At 39.5% G+C, this 13,997-nt stretch overlaps 1 protein-coding gene across 3 annotated transcripts in view; it reads left to right on the plus strand.

The window, feature by feature from the left end:
- Window positions 1-2,500: 2,500 nt before the first annotated feature.
- Window positions 2,501-13,997, plus strand: part of LOC135091460 (N-alpha-acetyltransferase 30-like) — a 31,801-nt gene continuing 20,304 nt past the window's right edge. For 2 of the 3 annotated variants that reach the window (XR_010262515.1, XM_063989112.1), the window contains exons 1-3: window positions 2,501-3,494; window positions 11,027-11,150; window positions 13,567-13,708. Coding sequence is in view for 2 of the 3 variants with exons in the window: in XM_063989112.1 (XP_063845182.1) it covers window positions 2,712-3,494; window positions 11,027-11,150; window positions 13,567-13,708 (1,049 nt within the window). In the remaining variant the exon portion in view is untranslated. The remainder of the gene's footprint in view (window positions 3,495-11,026; window positions 11,151-13,566; window positions 13,709-13,997) is intronic. The other variant, XM_063989111.1, reaches the window with a different exon arrangement.

Consider the following 13,997-nt stretch of genomic DNA (forward strand, 5'->3'; position numbering starts at 1 on the left):
GAGAACATCACGTAATTCCATCATGATGTTATGGTGGCAGTAGTAGCAGCAGCAGCAGCAACAGCAGCAGCAGCAGCAGTAGTAGTAGTAGTAGTAGTAGTAGTAGTAGTACCTCACACGAGTTTACGACACAGTTCATATTTGTGCTGAATGAACGTTGTAATTCTTTTTACTTTCTATGTGATTTTAATAAGTTTCAAAGACGAATAGCGAACTTTCGGAATAACATTTATCATTGCAGGATCAGATATCATCAATGGAGTAATGTTGTTGATTCTTAGTACTGAGCTGTAATTTAAATAATGTTCTTAAACACAGATGTAAATTGATTGTGAGTTGGCAGTTTGCTCCTTGAAAGTTGTCTTGGCTCGAGGATTTTTGCACTAGAATGCGGAATAGAGGAAACGGAGGCGCACGTGCCATGGTTATGATATGGATAGTCGGAAATTGAGTAATCTGCTGCATCCACTCTCTCTCTCTCTCTCTCTCTCTCTCTCTCTCTCTCTCTCTCTCTCTCAAACTTAATTTCTCTGATCTGCTGACATTCTCTTTATAGAACTTGATAATCAATAAATTCTTAGCAGATAAGAGAACTTAGTTTGAGGAACAACGCAAATCCTGGTGGAAATAAGTGAGGCACTTTACTTGATTTCTGCGACGATAGTAACAAGCGATCCTTTTTGAAACACCTTAGCAACAAGTTGATCGGTCCTGCCAAGAAGCGCTCGGAACAGAAAGGTTGCCTGCGTGAAGGTTTACTCTGAGGAATCCTTGATCAACTGCGGGTGGGTTTGTGCGTGTGGAAGAGCGAGGCATTCCTTGTAGAAATGTGTTCAATCTGTGCTCATCATCGATGAGTAAGTCATTTTGTTTAGTTATCGAACTTGTGTGTGTGAATACTTGCTTCAATACTCCCATCATGCAAAACAATGTGTGCATCATGATCCTGAATCTTACATCAATCATCAATTAATAACAGGATGGTTACAGGAAGTTACACCCGTATAATGCAGGTACAGTGTGAGATTTCCCCTGTATTATATTCCGTTAATGTTTTTAGGCTTTCATCCACCCTAATAATGTGAATCAAGGGGAGAGGGTACAAGCTCCTTCCGGTTTGGTGGTTACCGCGGGGATAAGTTATGTAATTATAACTGATGGTAATTAGTGAAGAGTATTATAGTGTAGTCAGTCAGCCTAAGGAGAACCTAAATGTATCCTTTGTAATATTTGCGGAATGGGCAATTCTCCCACACATTAGTTTCCAAACTGTTAATATCTTATACATGCTGAAGGAATTAACTCAGTTCTTTATGAAACACATGGAAGTGCTAAAACTGTGATATTATCGAACTTATACAAGTTTTCCCCTTAGATATCCCTGAAGGAATGGTTCGAATTTATTCGCCCCAAGAATAATTATTAAGCATACAATCTCACGGTGACTCACTGCTTTGGGCCACGGGACTGCTAAGCAGGTTAATGGCGTCGTGCGCAGCGTGGACGTTAAACACAGACATAATGGTTGTGGTGGGCGTGGGGTGGGAAGCTATTGACTGATCCATTCCCTTAAGATTGCAGCTACATTACAAAATAGTTATGTTAACAAAAGGAAACAAGAAAGGCTATAATTTACATATTTGCATGAGACCTCTGTCAACCGTAATATGTAACCAGACGCCGAGTCTGTTCTTCAGTTGTTAATTGCAGACGCAATAGGGTATTATAGCCATCCTGCACATGGATAATTATGAAGAGAGTTCTTATTTACATTAGTGAATAAGAACTGGTATTCGTATGGGTCGGGCAGCAGTGAAATTAAAATTTTAAAACAGTTAAATAGAAAAGTGCATGCTTGGATGTATATATTTATAGATGGAGTTCCATTCATCAGTCCTCATGTGTTGATGGATGGCAGGCATCGAGTCACTTACTAGTTTGGTTTACAGAGACAAAGATAATTGTAACGATGAAAAGCAATCATCCATATCACAGGTGAACAACAGTAACTGCAAGAATTTGATGACAAATAAGAATAGTAATCAATATAAATAGAAGGAAGTTCTAAGACAGCTCTGTGTATTTTTACTGCAAACTGTAGTTTTATGGATAATATTTCATAATCAAAAGTCTTAAGATATTTTAGCAATGGATGTTGAAACATGTGAGTAGAAAGTAAGTGAGTAGAAAGATGAATCATAATAAAGGCAGTTTGAAGGACTTAAAAAAAGGGGATTGAGGTAGTAGGGAAAGGCACGAATATTGAGGTGGATGACGTAAGTGTAATTTGTGAATGTGGAGGGCGTAAGAAGTGCAGGTTGGGCAAGGAGCAATGTGGCCTTCAAGCAGGCCGCCTGATGACGTCATCCTCACCATGCTCCACACGGCCGCAAATCCATATATAAGCGCAAAGTCTATAAAACATTTTTATATCCCCTAGAAAACAACGGTAGATCACCACACAAATACAAATATTTGTTGAAATATTATGTATATTTTTGGAGGTGCGTAGTGGCAGTGAGGGTGACGAGGAGGGTGTGTGTGCAGCCAGTGCTGGAACCGTCCCAGGCACCAGCAGGAGGTCGAAGAGACTGTCTGGGACCCAAACACTGCCAGCCTGCGAGGTGATAATGGCGTGTGTCCTGTGTGAGGCAAGGTGGGGCGTGAGGCCAGCCGCCCCCAGCTTGTGAGGTGGTGGAGGCCGCAGGACCATGCGTGAGGCCCCCTTGAGGCGGGTGCTGCTCGAAGACCTCCCGTCCCTGCTGGCGTGCCACACTGTGCCTGCCCAGTCAGCTGACCTGGCCCCCGTTCACGGCGCCAGGGCCAGGACCGCCCACACCCACGCCCACGTCATGGAGAAGAGGCCAACGGGCGAGGGGGGTGGGGAGGGCGGAGTGGGCGGGGTGGCGGCTGACCTCCGGGATAAGCTCACCCTGAGGGCGGGCGTCGTCAATGGCATGAAGATAGGCACCACGGATGCCGAGGTGCATGTGCCAGCCCTCAAGTGCCGCCCACCCGCACCGCCCGCGCCGCCCGTGCCGGAGGAGCAGTGTTCAGAGTCTAGTCAGGAGTCTAAGAGTGACCTCAATGGTGCAGTGTGCAATGGGCATACTGTCTCCGAGGCCACCAGCAGTGGCAGCATTGCTGTGTCTGACACTTTCTCCCTGGCCTCAGAGCGCTCATCAGATTCATCCCAGTCTCTGTGTGGGGCGCGGCCCAGGACCCGACACACCTCCGGGGGCTCCCAGGGCACCCAGAGCACTCCGGCCCATGACCTCAGCTCTGCCAGTGACAGTTTAGTGACGCCAGAAATATGCATAAGTCCTGTGCCTCCAGCAGCGGCAGTGGACGACCTTGTTGTGGAGTACATTAATTATGAGAACGAGTTGCAAATGTCCGCTATAATGAGGCTAATCCAGAAGGATCTGTCCGAACCTTACTCTATATACACTTATAGATATTTTATACATAATTGGCCCAAGCTGTGCTTCCTGGTACGTATGTTGTGTTAGTGGGCGGCAGTGTGTGGCGCTCTTGTTAATTTACTGCTGTAGTTGTGTCCCGAGCCTGGCCGTCCTTCAGGTGGCACCCAGGCCTGTGCGGGAAATAGTACTTACGTGGAGCGAAAGTGAAGAGGATGGTATGCTGCCCTGGCACTCCACTTCAGCACCAAGATGGGGGTCACTCTCCATCTGTGTGTGTGTGTGTATGTGTGTGTGTGTGTGTGTGTGTGCGTGCGTGCGTGCGTGTGTGCATGTGTGCATGTGTGCATGCGCACAGGATTGACTTGTATTAATGACCAATCCTTTTCCATGTTTTGCTGTTTTCCTATTTTTTTTTCCCAGATCTACTGGTAAAGTTTTGGAATGTTCCACTCAAATTTCCCACCCTGGCCACTGTTAATTTACTCACTCTGCACCCAACTAGATCTGATCAGCATTTTTGCATAATTACTATATATTCAAAAAAGCTTGCCTTGCTTCAACTTAAGAGGAAGGCATTATACTCATCAGTCCCCTTATCCCCAGAATTACGTTGAGCCAACCTCTTTCCGAGTTTTGTGCGACAAAGTTTGCTAGTGACATCTGGTGTGGAAGCAGTGCATAATAAGTGTTTCCAAGCAATGTAAAGAAAATTCCTTTGAGTGGTACTTTCTGAAATTGAATTGATAAATTTTTTTGTCATATCTGGTAATTTTGCTCACATAATCTTTTTACCCCTGGGTCAGTTTATCCACACAACAGAGGCATTTCACCATACAATGGTGTACTTTTGCATACAACTATAATCTGTTCTAAAATTGCCATAGGAAGCAAAAAAAAGACAATTGGATGGCATGACTTAATTCTCAAAAAACCCATAGGATAAAAAGTTTCTTGTCATCACTTAAAAGTGCAGAAAAATTTATTTAAACAATGCTTTTTATCCTGCAATGCATTGCATAGTGTTTACCTTTACGAAAATTTTAAACCTTGAGTTGGTTGTATGTCATCAGCTGCTGTAAGCAAAAAAAAAAAAAAAAAAGATCAGATAGCACATTAGTAATGAGTCACATGCATTGTATTTGAGTACCTCACTGTATTAAATCTCACTCATCATAGGTACTTCACATGATGAGCAATTGAAGATATTAAAAAATTGCTCAAATACTGCCTTATTTGTCACTTTCAGTGATATCTACACGATTTGCTTGTGTTTGGAACAGTATTCCAAAATAAGCTTGCGGGCTCTGCAGTTTTGTTTGTGTATATACATTCAGTATTAGTATGTAGGGATTCTGACTGAGCAAAGGGATGGGATTTATTTAGTTCCTGGCAGGATGAAGGACACAAGTGAATGCATTCCATATGTTGAATGTACTTGCACAGGCAAGGCAAGTGTGACAAGGAAGTCAAACAGAATTGAAACTTGGGGAGTAACTTACTATTGTATGGTTGAACTTACACTAAATGTGGATGAATAAACTTTATTTTTGGATGAAATGCCTTGTGGGTGAAATTACCAAAGTAAAAATGGATGCTTTCATTTTTTTTTTCTGATATTTTGCATTGTTTTTCTTGGTCTTGCAGTGGTGGCAACCACCACAGACATACTTCATGCATCATTCACCTGATATATCATTCATCACTTGAATGTTTTGGTTAAGAAGTATTATAGGGAATATTTCTTGTTAGATTGCCTTGTAAAAATTGACATGATTTATTGCTATACTATTTTAATTTATTAAGAAAGCTCTTGAAATTTATGTTTGTTGGAATTTCCCTTGTTATGGAAAAAGCTAAAATGTTCAGTGCACTAGAGATCCTGCATTCATGACCATTTGATTAAGTGATGTTGAAAAATATGGATAATTTATTTATTACATTAAGATACAGACTCCCTCTAGAAGAAATTGCAAAAGTTTAGGATCTTTCTTGTGTAGTGATAGGACAGTCGAAGTTGACCAAAATCCATTTGTCCTTGGTGATCATTTTGGCTTGGTAAGGTGACAGATTTGTGTTTGACTTTCCTGACAGTGGTTTAATCTCTGGTTCAAACCACTCATGGCCAATTTCCCCTGCCTTAACATTAATTTCTTAGTGTTTCATGATGTTGCAAGGCAAAGCATCACCCTTGGGATGACATTTTAAGTAAAAAAAAAGTTTTATGATAATATTCTCTACTGTTCTGGGATCAGTTAGTGTAGGCAAGATGCAGAGCTCAAGAGTGCACTATTCCCACCAATGAAAAATTAGCAGCTTACTGATGAAGTGGTCATGATAGGAAGTTTTTAATTGGCTTTCTCATGAATGTGCTGTTTGCACTTTCTCACTGTCTTTATTTTTTTCCTTGGTATTTCTTTTTGATGAACACTTGGTAATCTGGTGTTGTACCAGTAACCACTCACATCTGTGTGAGATTTGGATGTCAAATGAAAGATAAAGATCAAGGATCTCAGGTATTGAAATGAGTTACTTGAGAAATGCCTGTGGTGTGCAAAGAGTGGGTGTTGAAAGTAATAAAAATGGATACCAGATCCGTCATGTCAAATAAATGTGAAGAAATGAAATCATGAATGGTTAAGGGGGATAAAATGTAGCCACTTAAGGATTGCCCACTTGGAAAGATTGGCAGAAAGGGAGGTCACTAAGAGTGTATGTGTGTATGACAGATGTGATTAGCTAGGTAAACATGGGAAAACGTATGGATCAGAGACTTGTGTGTGAAATAGGATACAACAGTCAAGAGTGTATGCTGTGAAAATTATCAGAGTGACAAGATGGGAGGGTGGCAACAATGAAAGTGTATGAGAGATCAGGTATGAATGTCTGTGTAAGTGGTGTAAATTGTGAATGGGTGAAAAGGAACACACAGGTAGTAAGGCTATATTGAGAATATGAAGAGTGAAAAGTTTGTAAAGAAACTGTATATGAACAAAGTTGTAGGTGCTACTTAGAAGATGGAAGGATAGGGCAGAGGAGTATATGGGTGCTTTAGGAAACAAGAAGAGAATGTCTAGATGAGGAAAGATGGAGGCTCTTCTGCTGTGGCCATCTCCTTAGGGGATGTTCTTGGCAGGAGTGAGGCACCAGAGAGATGGAATAGATGTGGTGAGTGCAAGAGGAAGATAGAATAGATGTGAGTGCAAGAGAATGATCCTGATGAGAATGTGAGGATAGAGTAATGGAATATGTAACAGTGATGAGAGGATTAAAGCATGCTGAGGGAATGCAAGGACAGAAAGAAATGGAGATTTCTGCTTCAGCCATCCTCTTTGGGAAGTTATGATTATAAAATTGTGGATGACAATAGCTAAAAAAGAAAGCAAAATTGTGGAAATATTTTCTAGCTTTTCATGCAACTGTATGTAATAGCAAAATGTGTATTTGATTGTAATATTGTATTGTACATTGAAAAAGGTGTCTTGTGCAATGCAAGTTTTTTAGTTTCTCTGACAACTCTATTCATGTTTTTATAATGAAATCTTAGGTGCATTGATTATGGTGGGATTGGAAGTAAGAGAAAGGCTGAAAAAAAAAAGCTATTAAAAACAAGTCTGGTGAAAAGTACCTCCTTCTGGCTCCCATCACTGGCTCAGTGCCATGCTGTCAGTCAGCAGTTCACAGTTCAGGGATAGAGATGGCATGTGTTGAGCTCCTCATCTTGCTGGCATAAATCATCATCTACCTTGTTGCCTAACTGTTCAGGAAAACCATATTATCATGAAATATTCTGATTTTAGAATATCATTCCAAGCAAGGTAGATAGAGAAGCCATCTGGGACATTCTTAGAATTTATGGTGTAGGAGGGCTGTTATTGGATTGAAGTAAGACTTTATAGCAATACAGGTACATGTGTGAAGCAAGAGAGAGAGGTAGGAGAGAGGCTCACTATAGGGATGAGTGAAACAGAAATATTTTTATGATGGCTATGTGAGAGATGAAAGTTGAAGTAAGAAATGTTGGTACAAGGTTGAAACAGAATGGAATGGGATGGGATTTAGTAACATGTCTATTTGCAATAGGATGGGATTTAGTAACATGTCTATTTGCAGATGACACTTGTCTTAGGCCCTGTCCACACACTTGAACAGTGCTTGGCAGACTTTGCCCATCTACCAGGCAAAGCGTGCATGTTGTTGTATGCATGGGCTATCCATCTATACTCAGCAGCAAATGGTAAAACTACTCAGTAGATGGCCTTATCTAGTGATTTCACTTCACCAAGTAAATGGGCACTCCATTCGTTTGCCTGTTGAGGTTATTGGAGCAGCAGGCATTAAGTAGGTGTCCATTGGGTGGTGCTGGGTTGTGTGGACCCAGTGGAGGGTGAAAGGGAACTTCAGAGAATGGTGAATCATTTCCATAGGATGGGTGTGAGAGTGAATGTGGGGGAAAAGTAAGGTGATAGTGTGTGAGAAGAGAGAAGTGGAGGTGTTTAATTTTAGGATACCATATAGGGTGGATGTACCACCTACAGGAAGGTGGGAGGGGAGAGAATGGTGGAGATGAGTGTTTTTTAGTATATACTTGTGAACTGTGATGGTTTCTTCTTGCATAAAAAAAAAAGTTAAATTGAGAGATGAGAGGTCATGAAAGAGAATGTCTCTGGATATAAAGAGAGGCTTAAGGACTGGTATTCTCCTGCCAGCATTGATGATGGATCAGTGACCTGGATGTGGAATAGAGCACTACTGAGAAGAAGCTGTACTGTGGAAATAAGTTTTCTGTGAGAGGCATGTGGAGTGACAAGAAGGGAAGGTGAGAGCAATTGAAGTGCGTATGAGAGATGTGGCATGAGTGGCTGTGCAAGTGGTGTAAATTGTGGAATGGTGGAATGGGTGAAAAGAAACACACATGAGATAGTTTAGCTGTATTGAGAGGAAGAAGGGTGAAGAATTTGTAAAGGAAGTATGTCAAGTGAGTAGATGGTGCTAATAGAGGAGGGCAGCTGCTTGGAAGACGGAAGTATGGTTAAAGGAGTACACTTGTGTGAGAGGTGTTGGAGACCAAGTGCAAGAGGGGAAATGTGGATAGGAAAAAATATAGGTTTTTCTGCTGTGGTCACTCCCTTGGGCCTTGGGGAATGCATCCAGGGTGGGAAACTCAGGCTTGGCTTCTGCTTGCCATGGTTTCTGCTCTGGGCAAAAAAAGTGACTCACTGCTATCCCTGCTGTATAGGTTTGAAGAAAATCATTGAGTTTTTTTGCAACTTGAAGCTACAGTACCTTAAAATTCCCTTTCCCCATTAAAAAAATGGAGCCCACAGTCAACTCATGAAGGTTAGATTCATAATTTTTCATCAAATTTTAGTATTTTCTTGCCACAGTAAGACTCATCTGTGATCCTCCAACATATTTCATGTTTAGGATGCATTTTGGGAGGTAGTGACCATGTGTGGGGAGCAGCCACTGCTTCCTAGCCAGCACAGCAATGAAAACTTTCAGACACTCAGTTCAGATAAAAAAAAAAAAAAAAAGCTTATAGTTTTGCTTCCTAAAATACTAATTGATTTTACCAGTTCTTGTTTGGGTAAAATTCTTGAGTGCTGAGTGTGTGGATAGAAAGGCTGCATTGCATGTTTTTGGTTGCTTCTTTCTATAGTGAATTCTAAAACAATATATTGGTCTTTGAGTAATATATTAACATTTTTCAATGAGCTCCAAGCAGGTGTTGCTGCCTGGCAGGTCTGCCAAAAGAAAAAAAATCAACCTTGATAATAAGGAAAGATAGGCTTAACAGATTTTGAAACAATGAAAAAGTTTACCTTGTGTCATCTGCAAGAAGTGAAAGATAGACTTGTGCAGTGATTCAGTCCCTTGTAAACATTTGGCTTTATTCATTCAGCTGTAATGGTTGCTAGTGACCCAAGCAAGAGTTAGCCTGGATTTGCTGCTTCATTGCAAATGAAAGTTACTTTTGGTAAGGAGACAGTTAAGAAAATTCTTAGCCTACTTCCCTCCCCAGTAATGCATTACCTGCCATCTTATCAGATAATTAAATTTTAGTGATGTAGGATGCATTTGTTTGGTTTCCTTGAGGAAGCTTAGTGGTCTTTCATGCTTGATGAAAACTTGTGGTTTTCTGATTATTCCCTGTAGCGTTGTTGGTAAGGTGAAAATTGATACTGTATGGTATTGGAATAAGTTTATTGTTGAACATTTGTGTGTGTGTGTGTGTGTGTGTGTGTGTGTGTGTGTGTGTGTGTGTGTGTGTGTGTGTGTGTGTGTGTTTATCAAAATGAACACCAATGAAATTGTACTGAATAATTATTTATAGTTTGCTAACTGCATAACAATATGTAGTAGGAATATCTATTAACTTAATTTTATTCTTTATGGTATAGGTATTGAATATTAATGTCTATCAAATTGTCTTTCTCTTGTAGCCATAAATACCACCTTTAGATTTTATTGTCTTTGGTAGTGATTTCAGGTCATGAGTAGATATTAATTTTATTCAGCATTGTTCATGAACTATTTTTGTACTGAGTTCATGTGTAACTTCATTAGGATAGCAGGGTTATCTGTCCATCCATATATCTTTTCCATTTCTCAGTTCATATACTCTACAGTCCTTCCACTCTTACCTGCTTCACAACATTAACCTTGTGCTTGTGTAAGATCACCCTCTTGGATCTCACTTACTATGTATATTTCCTCCTCATCTCATTATTTTCCTTTCTCAAAAGATAATAGTTGCATTATATGTTTTTTTATGCTATCATCTCTTCTATTTCACTGTCTTCCAACATATTAGACAGGGCAAACTTCTTTTTGTAAGAGTGGGTCTGGCCTTGGTCAGCCCAGAGACCTTAAAAAAGACTCACAGAAGATATCAGTTCCAAAAGAGGACAGTTCAAAAGAACGTCCAAAATTATGAGAAGTGTCTTAAAACTTCCTTGAAAGAGTTTGTCATAGGTAGGAGGCAATACTGAAGTAGGCATAAAATTGGTGGAGGTATTGAATTTTGAGGCATTGAACAATACAGAGGTTACTTTGCTTAATGTGAAATTTTAGAAAGATCACAAGTCAGGCATTCAGTCGGTTTCCATTGTGAATTTTTTAATTCTTGAAGTGCAGAATGGTACCATCAGTTTAGGATTGGGTTGGGCAATGAGTTTGGCTTAGAAAATCATTAATGAATAATAGAAAGAGGACAGGACAGTTGCACTTTCATTGCTCTTGCCCTTCATAGTGTTAACATTGCAAAACACAGTTGTCTTGAAATAACTTTTCTGTTGTTCACATACAAGATCTGTATTCCATGTGCAGGCCTGTTAAATTCAGAAATATATATTAGTGGGATATTGTAAAATTAAAGTGTTAATGTGAAATTTTTAATTATCACATACAGAAAGAATTATATGTAAGTGAGATGATGCCAGTTCTTGGTAATCATGTGTCCAATCTTGTGTCTGGAGTACCATGTTTCATATTACACTTATGTCATGTAGCCTGTAGGCTCTGTTTATTAATAGTTTATGTTTATAAGTTAGGTAAGGTAGGCCCCTGATGGCTTCTTCTAAATTTTGTGTGTGCTTCAGGCTGTCTCGAATGGAGAGGTGGTGGGAGCCATCGTTTGTAAGCTGGACGTGCACAAGAAAGTCACAGTCCGAGGCTATATTGCAATGCTTGCTGTTGATCACAGGTTTCGGAAAAGAAAAATAGGTAAGTGGAGTGGGAGGTTAATGAGCTGGAGTGATGGAAGTGGAATTATTATACTTTCTTATCTGGCCTTAAAGTAATTAATGCATATTTTTATTTATTTATAAATGGCAAATTTCATTATGCTTAAAGATGTTTGTTAAGTGTGATTTTTCATTATTTGTATAAAGCTGTTTTATATGTATAGTAAAACCTTTATTTTGGTGATGAGTTTGGCAGATTTGGATTTGCTAAAATTCAGGATACTTACCCTCCCTGTCTTGGCCAAGGCTTCACCATTGGTGATAGATTCTTATAGGTTATGAGTTGTGACTTGCATACCTATAGTATTGCTAGTTATGCAAAATTGATTATTATTTCTGGAAAATGTTACAGGAGGATATGATATTAATTTACAGGAGTGGTAATGTATGATATGGGGTGATGGTCGGCTTATACAGGGTGTAACACGAGTTTCTGCGGATATTGCCATAGATGAAAGTACAGCTTATTCTAGGTGGAAAATGTTCTATGCGCATATGTATTTTGAGGTGTTATTTAGCTGAGGCATGAAATTCAAGTGTGGCCTGGCAACAGATACAATGGCCGGGCCAGGTGGGTATCTATGGCAGGGATCTAAAATTGTGAATAATTCAGTCATGATTTCTACAAGTTTGGAACTTTACAGTATCCCCATGATGAGATGAGTGACAATGGACTGATACTGATTACTGATAAACATTACTCAATGATAGTGTGGATATAATAAATGACAAATAAAACAATAGGCTGCGTGGCGCCATTCATGCCTGGGCAAGGAGTGGGAAGTGGTGAGGCTAGCCTTAAATCAGCTGAATGTTAGTCAGATCACAGTTTCCCTCTGAGACAGTGACAATGAATAAGTTCAGATTATATTGTATAACTTACAATAATGTGGAGTGTGTGGAAATGGTGTTTCTCCACCATGGTTACATGCCCAGGCTGGCTGTTGTATCTGTCAGCAGGCCACACTTGAATTTCACACCATGTCTAAACAACGCTTCAAAATACATATGTGTACAGAACATTTTCAACTTATATAACCTGCACTCTCATCTCTGGCAATATCCACAGAAACTCATGTTACACACTGTATTGATTATTTAATTCTTCCTTTTTTATGACAAAAATGTGACAGAATGCTTGTTATTGCTTCTTAAAGAAAATGTTGCTTTTGTAGTTTTATAAAAAATAGTACTAGTAAATCAAGAAAGATAAAACTGTTCAGCATAATTGGCACAGCACATCAGGTGGCTGTTCTGGTGGTGACTGTGCTCCTGTGCCTCAGTGCCACTCAGTCTCCATCCCCATCTCTTTCTTTTAATGATTATGGCTGTCATATTTAATTTCTCTCCCTCATGTGCTGTAGTGTCATCACATGTCAGAATAACCATAAATAAATCATACATAAGTGGAGAGGCTTCATGTAACTTTCTTGTGAGTAGAATTTGGTGAAAAGTTTGGTATGAAAGCTATGATTGTGTGGTGAAGGAACAGAGAAAGAGGGGGTAACTTTAGAAGCAGTAGCAATTGAGAAAGAGAGGGAGAGCATTTGAAGGTCTGGGACTTTCGACTGACAGACATTTTGAAGACTGAAATTTTTATATTATTCCCAGCCTTGAATTGTTGCTTCAGTTCTTGAAGTCTTTATATTATTCCCAACTTTAAATTGTTGCTTCAGTTCTGTTTTCACAAAGCTTGACTGATTTTGAAGTTGGTCAGATTGATTTGCACTGAGTAACCAACTTTTGAGAGCATTACTGTATTTGTTATTTTACATTTACAAGATGGATTTTTTTTCAGGAGCTGAATGAAAAAAAAAAAAGTGACAAATACAAGATAAAAAATAATCTAGGAGAAATTCCAATTTTTTATTCACATGTGTGAGGAGGAAGATTTCTTCTTTCTAAACAGTCTCATGAAATAAGATTTGACCTGTAGATTTAAAACATAAAAATCTATCAGAAAAGCTTTTTGTAAAAAATAAATAAAGAAATAAAGAAAGAAAGAAATGAAAATCACATTTTAACTTCTCTTCCCAATGATATATTATTTACTGAAATTGGTATAAAAGTGACAGTTGCTAAAGAAAAAAAGAAAAAAAAAAGTTGTGGTGCTGCACTGTGCTCTGGCTTGCACAGTACATGCATTGTAATACATGTGGCAAGTTTCTTGTCTTATAAGCTAGAGCTTACCTGATTTATGAGAAGCTTGGCTAGATGGCTGAAAAGTCCAGTATAACTGTTAATCTAATGTATAAATGTCCAGTATTGTGAGTGTGTATTGTATAACACAGAATTATCTTGCCATAAGTAAATTAATGATTAGTAAAGGAGTATTGTGTTGTCATGCAACAATGAAAGTAACATGGTTGACCATTGACCAAAAACTTTTTCTTCAGGGTCTAACTTGGTGCAGAGAGCAATCCGTGCCATGGCCTCAGATGATGCAGATGAGGTAGTGTTGGAGACGGAGATCACCAACAAGCCAGCTCTCAGGCTCTATGAGAACCTGGGCTTCGTCCGTGACAAGAGGCTCTTCCGGTAAGCTTCCTCACCTTCTGATACTCTTAGACCTAACAGTTATGTTTAATTCAGAAACCTACATTATCCCACGTTCCATGTTCCTACCACAATACCATCATGCAACCTTCTGTTTGCCGTCAATCCATGTAGTAACCTCTAGTTAAACATATTCCTTCCTAACCACAACTTTTTTTGTCATTCATTCAAAATTTCATCACTATATCTATTCTTCCATCTATAACAATATGTAACTCTAGATACTAAAAATATTCCACTGCTGTTCCCCTTTTCATCTCCCGTACTGTTG

Source organism: Scylla paramamosain, chromosome 37 (assembly GCF_035594125.1).
Source record: "Scylla paramamosain isolate STU-SP2022 chromosome 37, ASM3559412v1, whole genome shotgun sequence".
Taxonomy (NCBI): domain Eukaryota; kingdom Metazoa; phylum Arthropoda; class Malacostraca; order Decapoda; family Portunidae; genus Scylla; species Scylla paramamosain.